General features: G+C 38.6%; 1 protein-coding gene and 1 long non-coding RNA gene across 7 annotated transcripts in view; one reads left to right on the top strand and one right to left on the bottom strand.

The window, feature by feature from the left end:
- Positions 1-1,770: 1,770 nt before the first annotated feature.
- On the bottom strand, positions 1,771-4,061 carry LOC127687158 (uncharacterized). Its single transcript, XR_007978344.1, has 3 exons — positions 3,577-4,061; positions 2,500-2,572; positions 1,771-2,336 (listed from the first exon to the last, which is right to left on the bottom strand). It is a non-coding gene; the product is annotated as an uncharacterized LOC127687158 (long non-coding RNA).
- Positions 4,062-4,111: 50 nt separating this feature from the next.
- Positions 4,112-20,306, top strand: part of Rbm25 (RNA binding motif protein 25) — a 49,401-nt gene continuing 33,206 nt past the window's right edge. For 2 of the 6 annotated variants that reach the window (XM_052185483.1, XM_052185480.1), the window contains exons 1-7: positions 4,112-4,258; positions 10,651-10,716; positions 13,535-13,652; positions 13,762-13,882; positions 15,673-15,722; positions 17,505-17,672; positions 18,752-18,809. In XM_052185483.1, coding sequence (XP_052041443.1) covers positions 13,611-13,652; positions 13,762-13,882; positions 15,673-15,722; positions 17,505-17,672; positions 18,752-18,809 — 439 coding nt within the window. In that variant the 5' untranslated portion in view covers positions 4,112-4,258; positions 10,651-10,716; positions 13,535-13,610. Of the gene's footprint in view, positions 4,259-5,528; positions 5,554-10,650; positions 10,717-13,534; positions 13,653-13,761; positions 13,883-15,672; positions 15,723-17,504; positions 17,673-18,751; positions 18,810-20,306 lie in introns of all 6 variants that reach the window. The other 4 variants (XM_052185481.1, XM_052185482.1, XM_052185486.1 and 1 more) reach the window with 4 other exon arrangements.

Here is a 20,306-nt window from a genome sequence, read left to right as displayed (position 1 = left end):
CTATTTCTCAAAACAAAAACAGAAGGACTCTTCAAAGTTACACAAAGTCTATGCAAATTTCTTCTTCCTGGGTAGCCTGGGACCTTTTATCCTCTTTTATGCCTTTTCACAGCTATGAAAGGAATTAATTTGGCAGTTTTGCACTAAGGTCTGGCTAGGTAGCTGAGCTCTTCAGCATTTTTAATATTTCGTTATCTTCATCCCCTTTTGTTGTTTTTTTTTTCTCTTCCCCCACCAAACCCCCTAGACATGGTTTCTCTGTGTAGCCCTGACTGTCCTGGAACTCACTCTGTAGATCAGTCTGGCCTCAAACTCAGAGACATTTTGAATCTCAGCTACATTTTTGTTTGGGTTTTTTTTGTTTTTTTTTTTTTTTGAGACAGGGTTTCTCTGTATATCTCCGGATGTCCTGGAACTCACTCTGTAGACCAGGCTGGTCTCGAACTCAGAAATCCGCCTGCCTCTGCCTCCTAAGTGCTGGGATTACAGGCGTGCACCACCACCGCCTGGCTCTCAGCTACATTCTGAGGACAGTTCATAAGGATGTTTTTAGGTTTTCACCTTCTCTGGAGTAGTGTCTTCTTCCTCCTCCTCTTCTCTGGACCTTGACATTCAGCATTCCCTCCTTCCTTCTTTTCCTTCTTTAACACTCGCAGACTTTCTGAGCTTGCTCTGTTGCTAGTCTGGCCTGAACTGACACTTTTGTATCCACTTTCCAGTGGTGGGATTTTCAGGTAGGTATTACCAAGCCCAGCTAGGGTCAGCTTTTCTGTTGAGAATATTTTTATATGGTTCTTCAAATTTTTTCTATATATTTAAGAACATTCCAGAAGGCCATTCTTCATATACATTTACACTGCCTTTTAGTTTTTGGTCCATCTGTGCTTCTCTTTCTCCTTCCTCCTTTTTTTTTTTTTTTTAAATTCCAGGCAGGGTTTCTCTGTGTATCCCTGGCTGTCCTAGAACTCACTGTGTAGACCAGCCTGGTCTTGAACTCAGAGATCTTCCCTCCTCTGCCTCTTGACTAAAGATGTGAGCCACAAAGTCCTAGCTGGTTTTTGTTTTTCTTTTCTTTCTTTCTTTTTCTTTTCTTTTTGGTTTTTTGAGACAGGGTTTCTCTGTGTAGCCCTGGCTATCCTGGAACTCATTCTGTAGACCAGGCTGGCCTCGGACTCAGAAATCCACCTGCCTCTGTTGAGCCCATGGAATGGCGCCACCAACATTTATATGTGGTCTTCTCACCTTGGTTAGTTAACAAGTAATTCTTTCTTTCTTTCTTTTTGGTTTTTTTTTTTTTTTTTTTTTTGGAGACAGGGTTTCTCTGTGTAGTCCTGGCTATCCTGGAACTCACTCTGTAGACCAGGCTGGCCTTGAACTCAGAAATCTGCCTGCCTCTGCCTCCCAAGTGCTAGGATTAAAGGCGTGTGCCACCACTGCCCAGCTTCTGTTTTTTTTAAAGATGGGTTTCTCTGGGGGGCTGGAGAGATGATGGCTCAGCGGTTAAGAGCACTGACTGCTCCTTCAAAAGTCCTGAGTTCAAATCCCAGGAACCACATGGTGGCTCCCAACCATCCATAATGAGATCTGAAGCCCTCTCCTGGCGTGTCGGAAGACAGCTATAGTGTACTTACATATAATAATAATAATAAAAAAAGATGGGCTTCTCTGTATAGTTTTAGCTGTCTTAGAACTCACTCCTTAGACCAGGCTGACCCCAAATTCAGAGATTCCCCCTCCCCCCCCCCCAGTGATAAGATTAAAGGTCTGTGCCATCGCTACCTGGCTTAGTTCTTGGTGATTATATTTTACATTTATTTATAGCTTAATATGTGTGCATATTTGTGCACTTAAGTGTATCCTGCAATGTTCAGCTTGTGCAAGTTTGGTCTTCCTTCCTACTATGTAAATTCAGGGACTGAACTTAACTTGTCACTTTTATCTGCTGTGCCATCTCACTAGTCCCCAACATTTTGTTAAACAAGTGATATCATACAAGTAATAAAGAAATGGCTTGCTAGGCGGTGGTGGCGCATGCCTTTAATCCTAGTACTTGGGAGGCAGAGGCAGGCATATTTCTGAGTTCAAGTCCAGCCTGGTCTACAAAGTGAGTTTCAGGACAGCCCGAACTACACAGAGAAATGCTGTCTTGAAAAACAAAGAACAAAAAACAAAACAAAACAAAACAAAAAAACAAAAAGAAAAAAAGAAATGGCTTGGTTGAGGGCACTTGCTGTTTTGCTGTTTTTGCAGAGGACCCTGGGTCAGTTCTGAGTCCACAAGATGACTCACAACCATCTGTAACTCCAGTTCCAAGGGATCTAATGCCATCTTCTGTCCTAAAATAAACAATTAAGTCTTTAAAAAATAAAAAACCTTTAAAAACAAAAAGGAGGATATGTAGTAATTTAAGAGGATTCCTGTGTTCATGCTTGGGGTTGTAAAAATAAATATTTATAAAATGTAAATAACATTTAATGAGCATTTTATTGTAGAAAGTACCTTCATATATTGGTTAATTTAATCCTTACAGTAGTCTTGGGAAGTAGGTAGTGTTCATCTTTTTATAAGGAACCTAGTAAAAAAAAATTTATGTGAATGTAAGATTTAGGATGGCAGTAGTGTCATACATTCCCACTCCCACTGTCCTTGCATTGTATTTGCTTGGTACTTATCATATGACATTTCCTGTTTTGTTGCTTTGTTTTTGAGACAGGGTCTCATTACATCTCTCTCTCTAGAGGTCCTGGAACCATAGAAGCTATCTTTGAATCCACCTTCCTCGCCTCCCGAAGTTCTGGAATTCATTAAGATGTGCCACACCACACCCAGACACTCATTTCATTTATTCAACAAATTCTGAGCACTTGCTAAACACCAGTAACTATTCCAAGCACTGGAGCTCCAGAAGATTTCAGAAGATGAATCCCAGCACATGGGAGGCAGAGGAAGGTGGATTTCAGAGTTTGAGGCCAGCCTGGTTTACAGAGTGAGTTCCAGGACAGCCAGGGATACACAAAGAAACCCTGTCTCAAAAAAAAAAAAAAAAGAAAGAAAGAAAAAATAAAAAGAAAGATTATGTTTACATTCTCCTGTAGGAGGAAGAGGTGGACCATTAAATGTGAAGTATTAGTAAGGGTGAGAGTGTTAAGTACTAGAATAAAATAATTATTAGACAAAAAGCTGGGTGTGGTGGTGCAGGCCTTTGATGCCAGTACTCAGCACTAGGGAGGCAGAGGCAGGCCAATCTCTCTGAGTCCAGCTTGGAGTTTAAGGACATAAAAGGATACACAGAAACGCTGTTTTGAAAACCAAACTAACCAAGCAAGGGTTGCTATTTGTTATTCCAGCTCTCTCAGGACAGGAATAAATCCCACTCTCTACCTTCAGAGAGGCAAAAATTATAATCCTTCTGAGTAACAGGAAACAAAAGCAGTAGACACTGCTTATAAATTCCATAAATGGAATAACCCAGTAATTTGTGAGTATTCATTTTCACGATTGTAGTATTTTTTTAATCATTCACACACTGCAAAGTTGTATTAAATATTCTTACAGGTTTCCGAAGCATCTAGTTACCTCTTTGAGCCTGTTACCTCGCCTAAGTTGTAGTGAGTGTACTCACAAAAAGTCCAAAAAACCCAATATAGCCGTTGCCAGTTATTTCTTGATGTGAGCAGCTCTTTTCGAAGGACAAATGACATTTGAGCTTTCTATTGAGGTTCTCGGTCCCGCCCAGGTATCAGTTCATCGAACCTCAAAGAATCAGGAGATCAAGGTTCTAATTCCTGGAAAACGAACTACCAAACAGTGAGAAAACCTGTAACAAGCCCCGCGCGGGTAATCAGCCGGAACCTTGACCTCAAGATGGCGTCGCACAGTCATAAGATTCAATCGTCTCCAATCAAAAATGGCAGGGTGGGTCGTAATTTACAGCTTGAGTCTCTCTAGGTCCCACTAGACAATCCTACTCTATGGTTATCCCTCTGTACCTAGTGAGTCAGAGGCCACAGTGGAGACTATCTATGTATCATCTTCTCTATGGTTTCCCTTTCCACGCCTCCTGGCGCAGTGCACGCCGGGCAAGAGGAAGACCTCTAGTAGCTCCCCGCGCAGCGCGGCTGTGTTTGCGGCCTATGCGAGTAGGCGCTTCGGAACCAGTTTCTGAGTCGGGCGGCGCGCAGAAACCTCGAACCGGTGGAGCCCACTTATAACCTGACGCCCAGAGGCCGCGAAGACAGTACCGTTTTCATAGCGGCGGGTGAGTTCACGCTTCCGAACGCGTGAGATAACCGGTCGACCTGATACCTCAGCTGCGGGAGGAGGAGGAAAAGCCAGGGTGGCTGCGGAGGGCCGAGTGGGGTGGGGGTGAGGGGGTGGGGTGGGGGAGGGGACGGGCACGAGGCTTGGGCTTCTCTACCCCTCCAAGGCCTAGAAAACCAGTGGACCAGGAGTCCGTGGAGGCCGGGCCCACGTCCGGAGCGTTCCTCCGTGAATTTTTGTCGCCCACTTTCTCTGTTGCTTCAGATTCCGTTTGGGAGAGGATCGCCTCGGCCCTGGCGGGGCTCCGTCTTAGCCAGGGATAGGATCGGTCGGCCTGCAGGCCGGGTCCTGGAGGCCCTTGTCGGATCCGGCCTCCAGATCCACCTCTCGGTAGATTTCCGGGCCGAGGACTAAAGTGCCTCAAGGCTGCGTCTTTAAAGTAGCCTGCGCCCGCTCTTTGAGCGAGGTGCAGGCCACCAACGGATTTCTTTCTCTCTGGTAGTCTAGTGCCAGCCGCCAAAAGAACGGGCTCCACCCCTCCTTGAGTGTAGCGAGTGTCCACTTTTCGTTTTTTAAAGCACCTTTCCGGCTTGTTGGAGATAGTGATGAGTTTCAGCGTCTCGTCCCCTTTCCGATTGGGAAGGATGCTGTAAGCGATACCTCCATTCATTCTAGGCAGCACCAGCCTTCGTACTAAAATTTGCTGGCATCCTTTTGTTTTCAGGATTGATTTTTAAATACAGTTTTCGAAATAAGAGTATGAAGGTTATCTTGGAGTTATGTAATAATGGATTTATATTGACGTGGAAATGCCATTTTGATACAGGTCAGAGTAAAGCCGACCAAAAGGAGGGAAAAGATTGGGTTTTTCTTGTATCATAGTGCTTTAGAATTAAAATAAGGTGAATCAGGTAGCTGGCAGTGTTGTATAAACAGTTTTTGTGTTGTCTGAGCACCCTCACTTTCCTTTTCTCTTCAGTTTAAAAATCTTGAGTTTTTGGAAACATTATTTCACAAGTAAGAGGGTATGACGTTGATACTTGTAAGTCTGTTTATAGAATTAGGAAAGGTCGATAGTTTAACGGGAGTATTCTACCACGAATGTAATTTTGTGAGAACTTTAATCTTTTTATAAAAATTAAAAGCGGTCTCATAAGGCATTAGTTGCTCAGTTCTTGTGATTCAAGCAGACAATGTGCTATTGAACTTTTTTAAGACTTGATTTTTCTTCATCAGTAAAATAAGTTATATTTCCATCCACTTCACAGGTTGGACTTTGGGACTGAAAAAAATGTATGTAAAATGCTTACTAAATATTTGTATAACATGATGTTGGTTTATACTAATAAATGATGTTACTTAAGAATTAAGAGTCAGACGTTTCAGAGACTTTTAACATTTCTTCTTGTGTACTTAGAGTAGACATTAACATTTAAGTTCCTTACTTTCTCCATTGGTAGGGAATTGAGACCTTGAGAAATTGGTACTTTCTTAATAGTGGGGAACTTTGGAGTCTACACCCACTTACTTGTGTTCCCCTGATCATATTAGCTTCTTCTCGGATAAAGACAGTAACAGTTGTACACAAAGTAATTTAGATGATGAAAAGAATATTGAGGACTTTTGCAAGTAAATAAAAATGTTGACATCGAATTATTTTGGGATTATCTTTTTTTGTGTGTGAGAAAGGTATCACAAAAGTATTTTCTGTTAAATTTTTTTTAAAAATATTTTGTGTGTATGGACTGATTGGGTGTTTGCCTCCCTGTATGTTTGTACACTGTATTTGTGTTTGGTGAGGCCAGAGGCCAGGATAGGATCTCCTAGAACTGGAATTTAAAAATGGCTGTGAAACACCATACTGGTTCTGGGAATGAAACCCAGGTCCTCCAGAAGGGCAGCAAGTGCTTGTAACTACTGAGCCATCTTCTTCCTTTCTTTTGGTAGGATACCAAAAACTTCTAGGAAACAAATGTGTTATTGTCTTGCATTTAGCCATTGTGTATTAATAATTTTGGCTAAATAGTTTTATTCTGTAATTACCTTTTTATTGCAATGTTGAGTGTCTGGATGAAGAGACATACTTGTACATGTTAACAATGTTAGTGTTGAGTATTGACTTCAGAATTGGTCAGGGGTTTTTCAAGTTAATTTTTTTAGCCACAGAAAAATTTTCAGTTAATTTTCTTTATTTATGTGAGGAAAATTTGTTTCATAGTTTTGAGAAAAGTTAACATTAAATTAGCGCTGTTAAAAGTAGTCACCATCTTGAAAAACTGTTCTTTATATTTTTTAATCTTAACAAAAAGCTTTTTGAGACAGGATCTCTCCGTTAGCCCTGGCTGTTCTGGAACTCACTATGTAGACCAAGCTGTCCTGCCACTCATAGAGATCCACCTGCCTCTGTCTCACAAGTGCTGGGATTAAAGGTGTGTACTACCATACCAGGATTTTAAGTGTTTCAGGGTTAATACAGAGTTACTTATTTACTGTGTGATGCTGGGGAGTGAATCCAGGGCAGTGGACTTGCTAGGCAAGTTCTGTTCCCTTGAGTTAGAGCTTTGGTTCTTTCTCTTGTTTTGCAGCTGTCAATCACATTCCTCAAGGAGATTTTGATTCTTCTTAGATTAGAGCCTTCTTGAATACCTTTGGTTTTTGAGGTTGCAGTAAGTAGCTCATGCTGGTATCAAACTCAGGCTTCTGTCCTGGCCTCTCCAATGCTGGGATTATAGACTTGCACCCACGCTTAGCTTCTTTTGTACTTAAAACGATTTTTTAAAAGTATTTGGAGAAAATATTAGTAAGAATTATTAGTATTGCTGTTTTTCCTTTACTCTTTTTTGTTTGTTTTTTGTTTTTTGTTTTTTGTTTTTTTTTTTTTTTTGAGACAGGGTTTTTCTGTATAGCCCTGGCTGTCCTGGAACTCACTTTGTAGACCAGGCTGGCCTTGAACTCAGAAATCCGCCTGCCTCTGCCTCCCAGAGTGTTGGGATTACAGGCCTGCACTCTTTTCTTAACTTTTTAAAACCTCATCTGATATTCTAGCCCAGGCTGCCTTGAACACATGTAGTCCAGCCTGACCCAGAACTCATGTTGTTCTACAGTTTTATCTTTTTTTGCTTTGACATAATTTAAAAGTTACCCAAAGTACAGTGAATTCTCAACCATTCTGACTCAGGTTCCTTAGACAATGTTTTTGCCAATTTACTTTTGTTCTTTTCTCCTCTCCATTGTTTTCTTTTGACATATCTTGCTAGTAAATTTAGATGTGATGCCACTATACCCACAAATACTATATGCATTTCCTGAAAGCTCTGGCAAATTCCTTTTTTTATCATTTAAAAACAGTACAGTGATCACAGTCAGGAAGTTAGCATTGGTACAGTACTGTTTAATCTTCAGGCCTTAGATTTTGGTAGTTGTCCTCAATTGAAGTCTTTTAAAAATAGCAGCTTTTGAAAGCTCAGTGGATGGTTGTTTTTTTTTTTTTTTTAAGTGAATATACAGAGTTGTGTAACTATTACCCAGAAGTATCTCCTCTAGACTGTGAAGCACTGTGTATTCTACCTTCATTTGTAGCAGTCACCAATGTGTCTGTATAGGTGCTGCCCCTTTCTCATTGAAAATGGTGAAATAATACTGAACAGGTAATGCTGCTTTTTTCTCATTGAAATGAGAGTTTCTTAGGAAAAGGTCTTATATTTTGGAGATTCAGAACACTTCAGTATTATTCCTTTCCCTGCCTCATCCAGTCATCCAGTGCTTCTCTGCAATGCTGGTGACAAGACCTTGACTTTGTTGGTAGACAGGCGCTCTATGCCTGAGCTATGTCCCCAAACTGCTGAAAAGTTCTGCTTAAAATAAGTTTCTTTTCAACTTTTTTTTTTTTTTTTTTTTTTTTGGTTTTTGGTTTTTGGTTGTTGGAATTCACTCTGTAGACCAGGCCGGCCTCGAACTCAGAAATCCACCTGCCTCTGCCTCCCAAGTGCTGGGATTAAAGGCGTGCGCTACCACGGCCCAGTTAAAATTAGTTTCTTTTCAACATTTTCATTATTTGGTAACAGAACCTTTTTTTTAAGGAGTGATTCCTGCAGAATCCAGTTTTTTGTGACTTCAGTTAGTGAAATGATTTTTCTAAAGCTGTACTTGGTTAAGGTAGTGCAGTCATTAGTCTGTAGTGTTGTGATGGCTATAAGCAGGTCGGGAGACAGGGTTACATTAATAGTACTTACATTCATTGTGGAGCCACTAGATTAGTTGACAAGGTTTATATAGTGACTTAAAATTTTACCTTTTCATAAGTCATACAAATGGTTTCTACGGGAGAATTGCAAAATCATTGCAGCTAGGTACTTAGGAGTATTTGCTGAGAGAAATCTTTTGGTTCATCCTCACTGTTTCAGAAATTTGATGTATGGTGTCCCTAGAGCTCAGTGTCACTCTCTCCCTGGTGACATTCACTTCTGTCTGGATAAGTATGCAGCGGAGGAGTGGTCATAAGTAGTATTGGTTATATTTTGTATACCTGTGTTATTCACAGGAATAAAAAAAAAAAGAATGGGCTGGGAAAAAAAAGGGGGGCAAGTAGAGTTGAACAGTATAAATATAGTTTAGGTCTGTTCTTTTTTAAATTAAATACGCACCCATAAATTACATATAATAAAATCCATTTTAAATTCCAGTGAGTCTTGACAAATAGAATTGTGTGACCACCACCAAACAAGATAGAGATTAGGAACACTTACCTCACAGCCAGTTATGATTTTGACACAGAAAGCTACATACTGAACAAATACAAATACTTTGAACCAGTCTGGTCATTGTAAGCACACGCCTTTAATCCAAGCACTTGGGAGGCAGAGGCAGGCAGATTTCTGAGTTCAGAGGCCAGCTGGCCTATTGTGTGAGTTCAGGACAGCCAGGGCTACACAGAGAAACCCTGTCTTGAAAAACAAAAGAAAACAAACAAAATGTGTGTGTATATATACACACATGTATATGTATGTATTTTGAACCTTTTAAAATTTAAAACATCTTAGGCTAGGCATGGTGGCACATGCCTTTAATCCTAGTACCTGGGAGGCAGAGATAGGAGGATCATTGAGGCCAGAATACATAGGGAGTTCAGGACAGTCAGGAAAGAGACTCTGTTTTGGAAAACAAATCAGTCCCAAACCCCATAGAATGAAAAAGAAAACACATATAAAAGTTATTTTTAGAAATAGTATTGAAATAAGTTCATTATTAATAACTGTATCTCATATCTAACATAACCCTCAGGAAATCCTTTTGGCTATCCAGAACCAGCAACTTGCTAACTACTATGTTGACCACCTCCTTCAGGACACAGTTTGTTTCTTGCTTCCATTCTGTTCCCTTCCAGGTTTAAAAGAGTGACAATGGTTGTTAAATCCCATTTTAAGTAGTAGCCCAAACCTTTACAGTGTATTACAAAGCCCTGTCCTCTTTGAACACTTCCTCCTCCCAGTTAATGCTCAGGTTTATCTAACTCAGCGTCTTTTCTTCTCTAGGCATACAGCCGACCTTGCTGGTCTTCCCTCAAAGGCTTGTCTGCCTTAGTCTCTTTGTATTTATTTCCTTTGCTTGGAAGGAAGGTTTTTGCCTCTGATAAAAATAGGCCTTCCTGCCTCAGCCTCTTTCAGCTCTTTGGTCAAATCTTTACTTAGGCAGATCATTGGAACTGAAAGTAAGCAACTCCCCAGCTCTTTTCCTTGATTATTTTTCTATAAAATCTGCCAACCTTTCAATGTCTTTAAACTTAAAGAAATTATAATTTATTATTAAATTTAAATTTATTTTAAAAATAAAATCTGGTACACTTTGCTATGGTTGTATTTTCATTTCACATAACAAAGCATAAAGCTGTTACTCAGTGTTTAAACATTTATTTTGTTAACATTATCAGGAACGTCTGTTTTTCGAATCTCCCAAGGAGGAGGCTATTATCTTAAAGGAAATGGGGACTGTTCGTAAATGTTGGATTGACTATAATATTTTTCACCTCGAAGTCCAGCCCATGTTAAGTTTTGAGCAGCTTTAAATAAAATGGAGGTATTTCACAGGAAAATTAGTAATGTATGCAGTAGTTATATTGGTGAAACTTTAATGTATCTGGTTAATTAAATTTTAATATTAAAAACCATAAAATATAACTTAATCCTTAAGAATACAGCTTTACTTTAAAAGTACTGTTTATATCTAACACTGGTGGGAGAGAAGTGGCTCTAAAAGCGAATCCATGGCCCAAGTTTATACCATTGTGAAACTAGGCACCGGGCTGTTGCTGATAAGTAGTAGCTGTTTAATAAATCTATTGATGAGTCCTCAGGCATTGTTTATTGTTCATTAATTAATTTATTTATTCAACAGGTACTATACCAACTGCCTTCCTAAGAAAGTGCTGAGATAGAGTATTATAATAAAACAAGAGCTTCTGTAAGTAGGACAGTAGCCTTCTGTTTAACAGACACACCTTCCTGCTCCTTTCCATGTAGAACATTTGTAATACAGATTATTAAAAAAACTCAGTGGTGAAGGGGAACAAATGAGAACATAGTGTAATCACACATGTATGAAGATGTCATAATTGAAACCCCTTATTTAATGTGGTAATTTTAAAGGTAATAATTACAAAAAAAGAAAAGACAAAGCAAGCAACACAGAAATTGAATGTGTAATGTCTTATAAACTTGTCTTGACTTTGTTAGACATGCTAAAGCTACCTAAATTTTCTAAGGCTTTTCTAGCAGCTCTTTGCTAATATAGGAATCATTCTGACAATTCTTTTACTTGTGAATAAGAAATGGCTTATAAAACCAAAGATTAAGTTTTAAAAGTTATTGTTATTACTATTTTTTAAGACAAGGTTTTACTGGGTAGCAGTTTTAGAACTTACTCTGTAGACCAGGCTGCCTTCAAACTTATAGAGATTCACCTGCCAATGCCTCCTGAGTACTGGGATTAAAGAAGTGTATCACTATCGCCTGGCAAAGTATTTTAAAAAATATTTTTAAAGTTACATTTCTATGTGCTTATTTCTGGGGCATGTGTTCAGTGGCACATGTGTGGAAGCCAGAGGATAATCTGTGGGAGTCAATTCTCTAATTCCACTTTGTGGGTTCTAGGTATGGAATTTAGACTGACAGCCTTGGGTGGCAAGCGAGTACCTTTACCTGCTGATCCGTCTAATCAGCTCTTAGAGGCTATTAAAAAGTATAAGAAGGAATAGTTGTGAGCATGCAGTATGGGCTTTTCTCTTTCTAAGAAATGCTCACTAACAACAGGTAAAAAGATCGCTTTCAGGAATTGGGCAGCTAAGCCGAAATAGGATTTTTTTTTATTTGTTTGTTTGTTTGTTTTAATAAGTTAATTGATTTATTCTAGTCTCAAGGAAAGGATACACTGGTAATACAAATTATACATTAATTTGGGGGAAATGATTTAGTACTAGAGCTTGGATGTAAACAGTGATAAATGTGTATTACAGAAATATTATAGGCTCACAAAATGGCTCTGTAGGTAAGGGTGAGCTTGCTGCTGTGCCTGACAGCCCAAGCTCAATTTCAAGACCCAGGTGATGAAGAGAATGGACTCCTGCGACTTTTCTTGACTTCCATACATGCCACATACATACACAAGCATATATAAACTCACACAAATCAATACATATAATTAAAGAAAACTCTAAATACTCTGCAAAGATGAAATTAAATGTCCAAGAATGTTTGGGTGTTAAAGGTTGAAAGGGGTTAAAAAGCCGAGGCAATAGGTGTTTCTGTCTTATAATTTACTGAGTTACAAAGATAAGAATGGATGTGACATTGAGCAATGCAGGTAACAGTGCAATATGAGTATATTATAATAAAGCACAAGTTATTAAATATTTGTATATAAAAAGATATGTAGAAAATAGATAACATGGTACACTGGTGGGAGTTGATGGATGAGAGAAAGTAGAAGACATCACACTTTTTAAACTTTGGCTACTAAAGGGTGAGTAAAAAAAAAATAAAGGAGCCAGGCATGGCGGTACATTCTTATAAACCTGGTACTCAAAGGTTAAGGATGTTGGGTTTGAGGCCAGCCTCAGTCATATACAGTGTTTTAAACTGAAAACCAAGTAACTATATATATACTCAACCACTAAAAGTAAAACAACATCCTTTTGAGGTAGGGTCTTATGTAGCTAGGCTGGTCTCAAACCCAACATGGAATTGCTTCCTAGCAGTCTGGCCTTTAACTGGTCCTCCTGTTTACACTTCCCAACCTCGAGATTATAGTCATGTGTCACCATGCTCTGCTTGAAAAATATTTTTAATAATTCTAGACTTCCTCAGTTCCAGAGTATGGGATTTTCTGTTATAGGTGGAAGAATTTTTACTAGTGATTTGACAGTGGTTTCTTGATTAGTTAAAAAAACAAAAAACAAACAAACAAAAAACCCCACCAAACTAATTCTGCTGAAATAAATTATCAAACTTATTTCAGCTTTTTTTTTCCCCCCTGAGTCAGGGCTACCCCATGTAACCCTGGCTGGCTTGACTAAGTAGACAATGCTGTCTTGCCTCCTTGTCCACCCTAGAACTTGGATTTTTGAGACAAGTCCTAGCATACTCAAATTTCATTTGCTTCTACTTTTAAGATTGGGATTACAGGCTTGTGCCATCAGGCCTGGCTAGAGGTTTGCTTTAAGAAAAATGTCTTCAATTGGGTATGGTAGTATATACCAGTAATCTCAGTACTTGAAATTAAATAGGAAGGTCAAGTGTTCACAGTTGTCATCATTATATAGTATTTAAGGCCAGCTTTGATTACTTGAGATCCTTACCAAAAAACAAACTGCCAAAAAAAAAAAAAAACAAAAACAAAAGAAAAGAAAAGAAAAGAAAAACCAAATCAAACCAAACAAAACTGTTACCTTAATTGTAAGTTTGTGGTGTGGGCTCTTTATGTTAGATCAGCTCTTACAGTGACTGGATAGAAGCCATGTCCTCTTCCCCCTCAGGTTAATGGCACATTTGTCTTTGAAGAACTAGCTAACACTGAGTCATCAAATACTGTTAACCTTGCTAGTTTAGTTTTCAAAGATCTATTGGGTTAAAAAATGAATGTATCAGAACACTTACAGTTAGCTACCCTCCTGGATTCTGAGTTTGTTTTAGAAGATTCATTGATGTTTGGCTTTTAATTTTTTGATATTAACTGAACCTCAAAATTTTTTTCTTCCTTTATATGTATTCCCACATGATTGTAGGAGTCTATCCTGAACTTAGTTCGTGTACATTTTGGGAACTTATTTTAGAAAAGATCTAAGTTTTAAAAAATTCTCAATGGACAGACAGAGAAAAGAGGGTCTTTGCCAACTCCTTTGGGTAAGAAAACTTTAGAATTTTGCAGATACTCTAAAAATGAAGGTCAACAATGTAGGCATATCAGATTGGAAAGGTTTCAAATAAAATGATTTGTCATTTCTTTCTTTAGACTGGTGCAGTCAGAATGTCTTTCCCCCCTCATTTGAACCGTCCTCCCATGGGAATCCCCGCTCTCCCTCCTGGGATCCCACCCCCACAGTTTCCTGGCTTTCCTCCACCAGTGCCTCCAGGTAAGTTTTAGCACAGTTTTTATCATCATTCATTTGTTCATTCCTTCTTTTTTTGAAGGCATTGTTTCTCTGTAAAGCCCTAGCTGTCTATCCTTAAACTACAGAGTTCCACCTGCCTCTGCATCCCAAGTGCTTGGATTAAAGGCATCCAACACCATTCCTGGCACATGTTTTTTAAAAGACCCTATCAAGCCCCGTGGTGGTGGTGCACGCCTGTAATCCCAGCTCTCTGGGAGGCAGAGGCAGGCGTATTTCTGAGTTCGAGGCCAGCCTGGTCTACAGAGTGAGTTCCAGGACAGCCAGGGCTATACAGAGAAACCCTATCTCGAAAAAAAAAACCAAATCCAAAAAAACCCAAAAACAAACAAACAAAAGACCCTATCTTTGTTGTTGTGATGCTTCCTTTAGAGCATGGTACATATGTGATTTACTAGTAAATACATGGTAGTCTTACTGTGAACATGGTTGTCTGATTTTTCTTTTTTTGTGGGGGGTAGGGGACACTCACTTTGTAGACCAGGATGGCTTTGAACCCACAGAAATCTGCCTGTCTCTGTCTCCTGAGAGCTGAGATCAAAAATGTGAGCCACCACTGTCTTAATTTTTCTGTAGCATTAAGTTATTTGTTTGGAGACAGAATATGTGTTATCCCATGTTCCCCACCACCTTTCAGTTGTCCGTCAGGCTCCTGAATACTAGGATTACCGCTGTGAGTCACCACACTTCATTTGACAGTAAATTTGTGTTTGTGGCTGAATTTCAGAAACATCTTGGAAATTCCATAAAAATGATAAGTATATAAAGGTGCTATATTCATGATCATAAGGTTCAAAATTTGAAAAAGTTAGCAGTGAAATTTCCCTCAAATAAATTAGTATTATTACTATTTCTAAAGGGAAACAAAATAGTAGTTGGTTTATCTTTGCAGATACTTTAAAATGCTAACGTGTACATTCTTAAAAATTCTTCATTTTTGTTTATGATTTTGTTTTGAGACAGGGTATTGCTGTATATTCTTAGCTGGCTTGGAGCTGTGTAGCCCAGACTAATCTTGAACTCATGATTATTCTCTTGCCTCAGCCTCACGGGTGATGAGATTATACGTGATTGTTACCATACCCCAAATTTTACTTCTTAGTCTTATGTATAACCCCCTGCCTCCTTTTAATGGGGACAGGAGAAGTCAAGGCAGGCTTTTACCTGGCCTAGGATGGTCTGGACCTTGCTGTATGACCAACTATGGATGATCTTTCCATACGTCCCAAGTTTGGGAGTACATATATATGTGTATGTATGTACATAAGTATTTTGTTGTAAGTTCTTTGTAATCTTAGCCATCAAACATTGAGCCTTCTGATTTTTTTCATTATTACTATTTTATGTTGATGTGTAAATGCAAGGATAATCCCTGGTGTAGGTATGGAGGTCAAAGCATGCCTAGTATTTGGCTCTCTTTACCATGTGGGTACTAGGGAATGCAATCAGGTTGTCAGTCTTGACAGCAGGTCCTTGGATGTAGCCTCCTTCACTTAAGTGATACAGGATCTTTTACTGGAACTCAGGGCTCCTGTTTGGGCTACAATAGCTTGCCAGTGATCCCTGGGAATCTACCTATCTCTGTGTTGTCCCCTTGTTGGGATTATAAGCAATTGTCCTATGCCTTATTTTCATGTGGATGCTCTTGTCCTCATGCTTGTAAAACAAACACCTTAGTATGTGAGACCTCTTTCCATTCCTGTAGTTAATTTTAATTATATTCTTAAAATATGGTATGTTTTTTCCCCTCGTAGGGACACCAATGATTCCTGTACCAATGAGTATTATGGCTCCTGCCCCAACTGTAAGTATAATTTGTCTTCACATTTTTTTAAGACAGAGTCTCATCTTCCTCCCCATAGCTAGTCTTGAAATTACTTTGTAGCTGAGGATGACCTTGAACTTTGATCCTATTGCCTCTACCTCTTTAAGTGCTGGAATTATAGGCATACATTGACCATTCCTGGTTCTTGTGCTGGGGAAATTTTTTTTTTTTTTTTTTTTTTTTTTTTTTTTTTTGGCTTTTTGGCTTTTTGGCTTTTTGGCTTTTTGGCTTTGGTTTTTTTCCAGACAGGGTTTCTTTGTATAGCTCTGGACGTCCTGGAACTCACTCTGTAGACCAGGCTAGCCTCGAACTTAGAAATCCACCTTCCTCTGCCTCCCAGAGTGCTGGGATTACAGGCATGTGCCACCACTGCTGGGCTGTGCTGGGGATTAAATCTCAGGTCTCAGGGTAGTATTCTGCCAAGTTGAGTAGTCTACCTCAACCTTGTGGGATAATGTAAAGGGTTAATATAAAGGGAAAATTAAGATTTAGTATAAGGCTAACACTTCTTGAAATACAAAACTTGGTAAGCTTAGATAATGTAAGAAAAAAAAACCCAGTATCTGTATATATTGTCCTATTTGGCAGTACATGCAGCTTTTGTATGCAGTGCTTTTTGAGGCTAGAAGGTTTGGTTTCCATGGAACTGCCTGTATTACAGATGATTGTGAGCATCTGATATAGTTCTGAACTGACTCTTGGGCCTCTGATCAGTGTATTAGTTACTTTACTCTTGCTGTGACAAAACACCAGGATGAAGGTGATTAATAGGAGAGTTGGCTTGGGCATACTGTTCTAGATTGATTAGGGTCTATAATGCAAGAAACCATGACATCAGGTAGAAATGATGGCAGGAAGAACTGAGAGCTCAAATCTGAAACTATAAACAGAAAGCAAAGAGTGAATTTAAAATGGTGGGAATTTTAAACTCTCAAAGCCCAGCTCTAGTGACAAATTTCCCACAAGGCCATACTTCCTAAACCTCTCAAATATTTTTCTGCTTAATTGCTTTTGTTTTGGAGGAGTAGTGTATCACTTTATACTCCTGGCTGGTCTGGGACTCACTAATGTAAACCAGGTTCACCTTAAATGCAATAGAAGTGCTTCTTGTCTCTCTAGTGCTAGGTTACAGGTGTGTACTGCCATACCCGCCCAAGTTCAATTTTAGAGCATTCCAAATGACACTCCCCTTTGTATTACAGAATAGGGGAATGGGGAGCTGGGATTTGGAGCAGTTCTACCAGTTCTTAGTTTACCCTGGGCCTGCTTAGTTTATAATGAATTAATTGTCAAGTACATAGAATTCTGCTCCTATATGTGGAAGGTTGCAAGTTTAAAGTGAAAATAAGCTAATAAACACAAGGACCTTATAAAAAGCAAACGTGTTGACAGTTTTGTAGTGCTTCAATATTGTGCTACAAGATGAACAGGAATAATGAATTTGCTTTCATCTTGGTACTGAGTATAATTGTGATGAATTACTAGCTGTGTTTAATAATCTCAAATGGTTTCTGTTTTGAACATTTAAAAACTCAAAAATATGAAAGCTTGACATTTTTGTTTCCTTTTAAAAGTAATTAAAAGCAAACTTAATTGTGAAGAGTACATTTGCATTAATAAAACATACTACATCCTTTAGAAGTTTTAGATTAGATATGTAGGACTTTTATTGATATGCTATATATTTATTTTTTTAAAGTTGGTGTTTTTAGCATAATGTCATAATTGCCAGATCAAATTTTTTGCTTTTCTTTACCATAGGTCCTAGTACCTACTGTATCCATGGTCGGAAAGCATTTGGGAGCAAGAAAGGATCATCCAGGCTTAAAATTAAAGGAAAATGATGAAAATTGTGGCCCTACTACTACAGTTTTTGTTGGCAACATTTCTGAGAAAGCCTCAGACATGCTTATACGACAGCTCTTAGCTGTAAGTTAAAGTGTTTATTTTTTAAAACTGTTAATAAATTTCAGACTTAAAAAAAAGAAACAATGAGTAGCTTGAATCTGTAGAACAAGCAGTCTAGTAATCACACTAGAACTCTGTAACACAGATTCATCTGTGTACTTAACAATTTTGTCTCTTAAATATACATATTTCATAATTTATGGATGAGTTGTGATATAATACTCACTTGAGTGCAAAAATACGTATTTTCTGGGAGCAAATAGACATCATCCTTACACATGGTCAGAGTGCTACTGCTTTCAACACTGACACCTACATAGCTTATATCAACCTTCCCATGTTAGCTGCTTTCTGTTTTCTGCTTATGATATAAATATGTGCTTCATTTTTACACTATAATACAGAACAAGTTTTCTGGTTTTATTTTTTGTTTGTTTGTTTGTTTAGCTTGTTTTCCTGATATAAGATACAGCTAATATTCCTTAGAACTTAAATTTGTTTTATTATTTGCTTAGGTTCAAAGTATACAGCTTTTTAACACAAGTGTTTCACTGTATTCTTAATCCCATTTTTGGTGATGCTGAGTTACTTAAAGTGATTAAACTCAACCATATTAAGCGTACATTTGCCTTACCAGTAATATTTGGGCTAATAAGTTGTGATTTTATGAGTACTTAGTAAACAGATTTAAAAAACATTGTTTTCATTTTTTGGTTTGCTTTTGAATTTTTTGTTTGCTTCTTTGTTTGTTTGTTGAGATAGTTTCTCTGTGTAGCCTTGGCTTCCCTGGGAATCCCTCTGTAAACCAGGCTAGCCTCAAACTCAAGAGATCTACCTGCAGTTGCTGGGATCAAAGGTGTGCATGCGCCACCACTGCCTACTAAGGCTGTATGTATTTGTCTAAGCAGCATATCTGTTTTCCCTCTTGTATTTATATTAGTATTTTGAGAGAAGGTTTGACCCAGGCTGTCCTCAAACTTGTAGTACTGCCTCACCCTCTTGTATTACTGCTGCGAGTTGCAATACTCAATAGCCTGTAATTGTGAACCTACTTGTCTTGAAACTTTTGTTAAGTGGTAATTCTTAAATTTCTTTTTAAGAAATGTGGTTTGGTGTTGAGCTGGAAGAGAGTGCAAGGTGCTTCTGGAAAACTTCAAGGTATGCATAAATTTCTAAATTGTTTTTGCCATTATTTTAACCCATTTGTATAAGTTTGTATAAAACTTAAGCATGTTTTATTTTAAATATTTTTTTAAGATTTATTTATTATGTAAGTACACTGTTGCTGTCTTCAGACACCCCAGAAGAGGGCGTCAGATCTCACTAGAGTGGTTGTGAGCTACCATGTGCTTGCTGGGATTTGAACTCAGGACCTTCAGAAGAGCAGTCAGTGCTCTTGACCGCTGAGCCATCTCTCAAGCCCATATTAATTTTCTTACTAGAATTTATTAAAAGGCAGTTGATGATTTTGGCTGAAATTTGGGATTAGAAGATTCAAAAGTTGAAGCAGAAAAGGAGGTAGAAGAGGAAAAAATGAGCATTACTTAATAGTTTTTTTCCTTCCCTCTTTTAATATACTAGACTGGACAAATCCAATGGTTTTTTTTTTTTTTAAAGACTTATTACTGGCCTATAATTTTTTAAGGATTTATGTTATAATCTATCTGTATCTACACATCTATTTTTTGTATATGACTACGCTTTCTTCATGCTCTTCAAAAGAAGGCATTGGTCCTCATTAAATATAGTTGAGAGGCATCCTGTGGTTGGGAATTGAACTCAGAACCTCTGGAAGAGCACTGAGCCATCTCTCTAGCCCCATGGTCTGTAATTTGTGTAGAGGTGCCAATCTTATCTGGAAGAGGGCATGGCCCCCTTGTAACTGGAGTTAAGAGCTGGTTTCCTCGTGCCTTACAGGAGTCCAGGTCCTCTGTAACAGTAGCTTAAGTGGTAATTCTTGATTGCTGTGCTATCTCTCTAGCTCTTCCATTAATTTATTTAGATTTTAAAGGTTCTTTTTATCTGAAAGTAAGGCTGTCTGACCCAGATGCAATAATTAGAGCTCAGGAAGAGGGAAGGATAATTAGATCGACTGTTACTTTTTATTTTGAGACCTATTTATTTTTACTTTGTGTGTATGATATGTGCCTTCATGGCCACATGAATGTTTGTGTACCGTGTGTGTTCAGTTTTGCAGAGGCCAGAAGAAGGAGTTGCTGTCCTCGACTTGTGGGTGGTGGGAATGGAACCTGGGTCACCTGTAAAATCAAATGCTCCTTAGTGTGAAACCATCTTTAGCTGCTCTTTGGTTGTCTATATGTAAATATGGTTGGTTGGTTTTTTTGTTTCAAATACTCCTCACTTGATTTAAAAGAGTCTCTTTTGCTGACCTTAGAGCTTGTAGACAGTAGTATAGCTGGCCAACTTGGCAGGGGACTTTCTCCCATGTTTGCTTCAGGAGGGATGGGATTACTAAGGGTTGCCATGTTACTTCCGCTTTTATGTGGGTACTTGGGACCTTCTAGTCCTCACACTTCTATGGCAAGTGCTTCCCAGCTGCACGTGACCTATTATGTTTGTTTTTTTGTTTTTGTTTTTTTTTGAGACAGGGTCTCTCTGTGTAGTAAACTACCTTTCATTCTAGCCAAACACTGC

The sequence above is a fragment of the Apodemus sylvaticus genome, chromosome 6 (assembly GCF_947179515.1).
Source record: "Apodemus sylvaticus chromosome 6, mApoSyl1.1, whole genome shotgun sequence".
In the NCBI taxonomy this organism is placed as follows: Eukaryota; Metazoa; Chordata; class Mammalia; order Rodentia; family Muridae; genus Apodemus; species Apodemus sylvaticus.
Note: the sequence above shows the minus strand (reverse complement) of the source record. Positions and strands in the feature narration are given on the sequence as shown.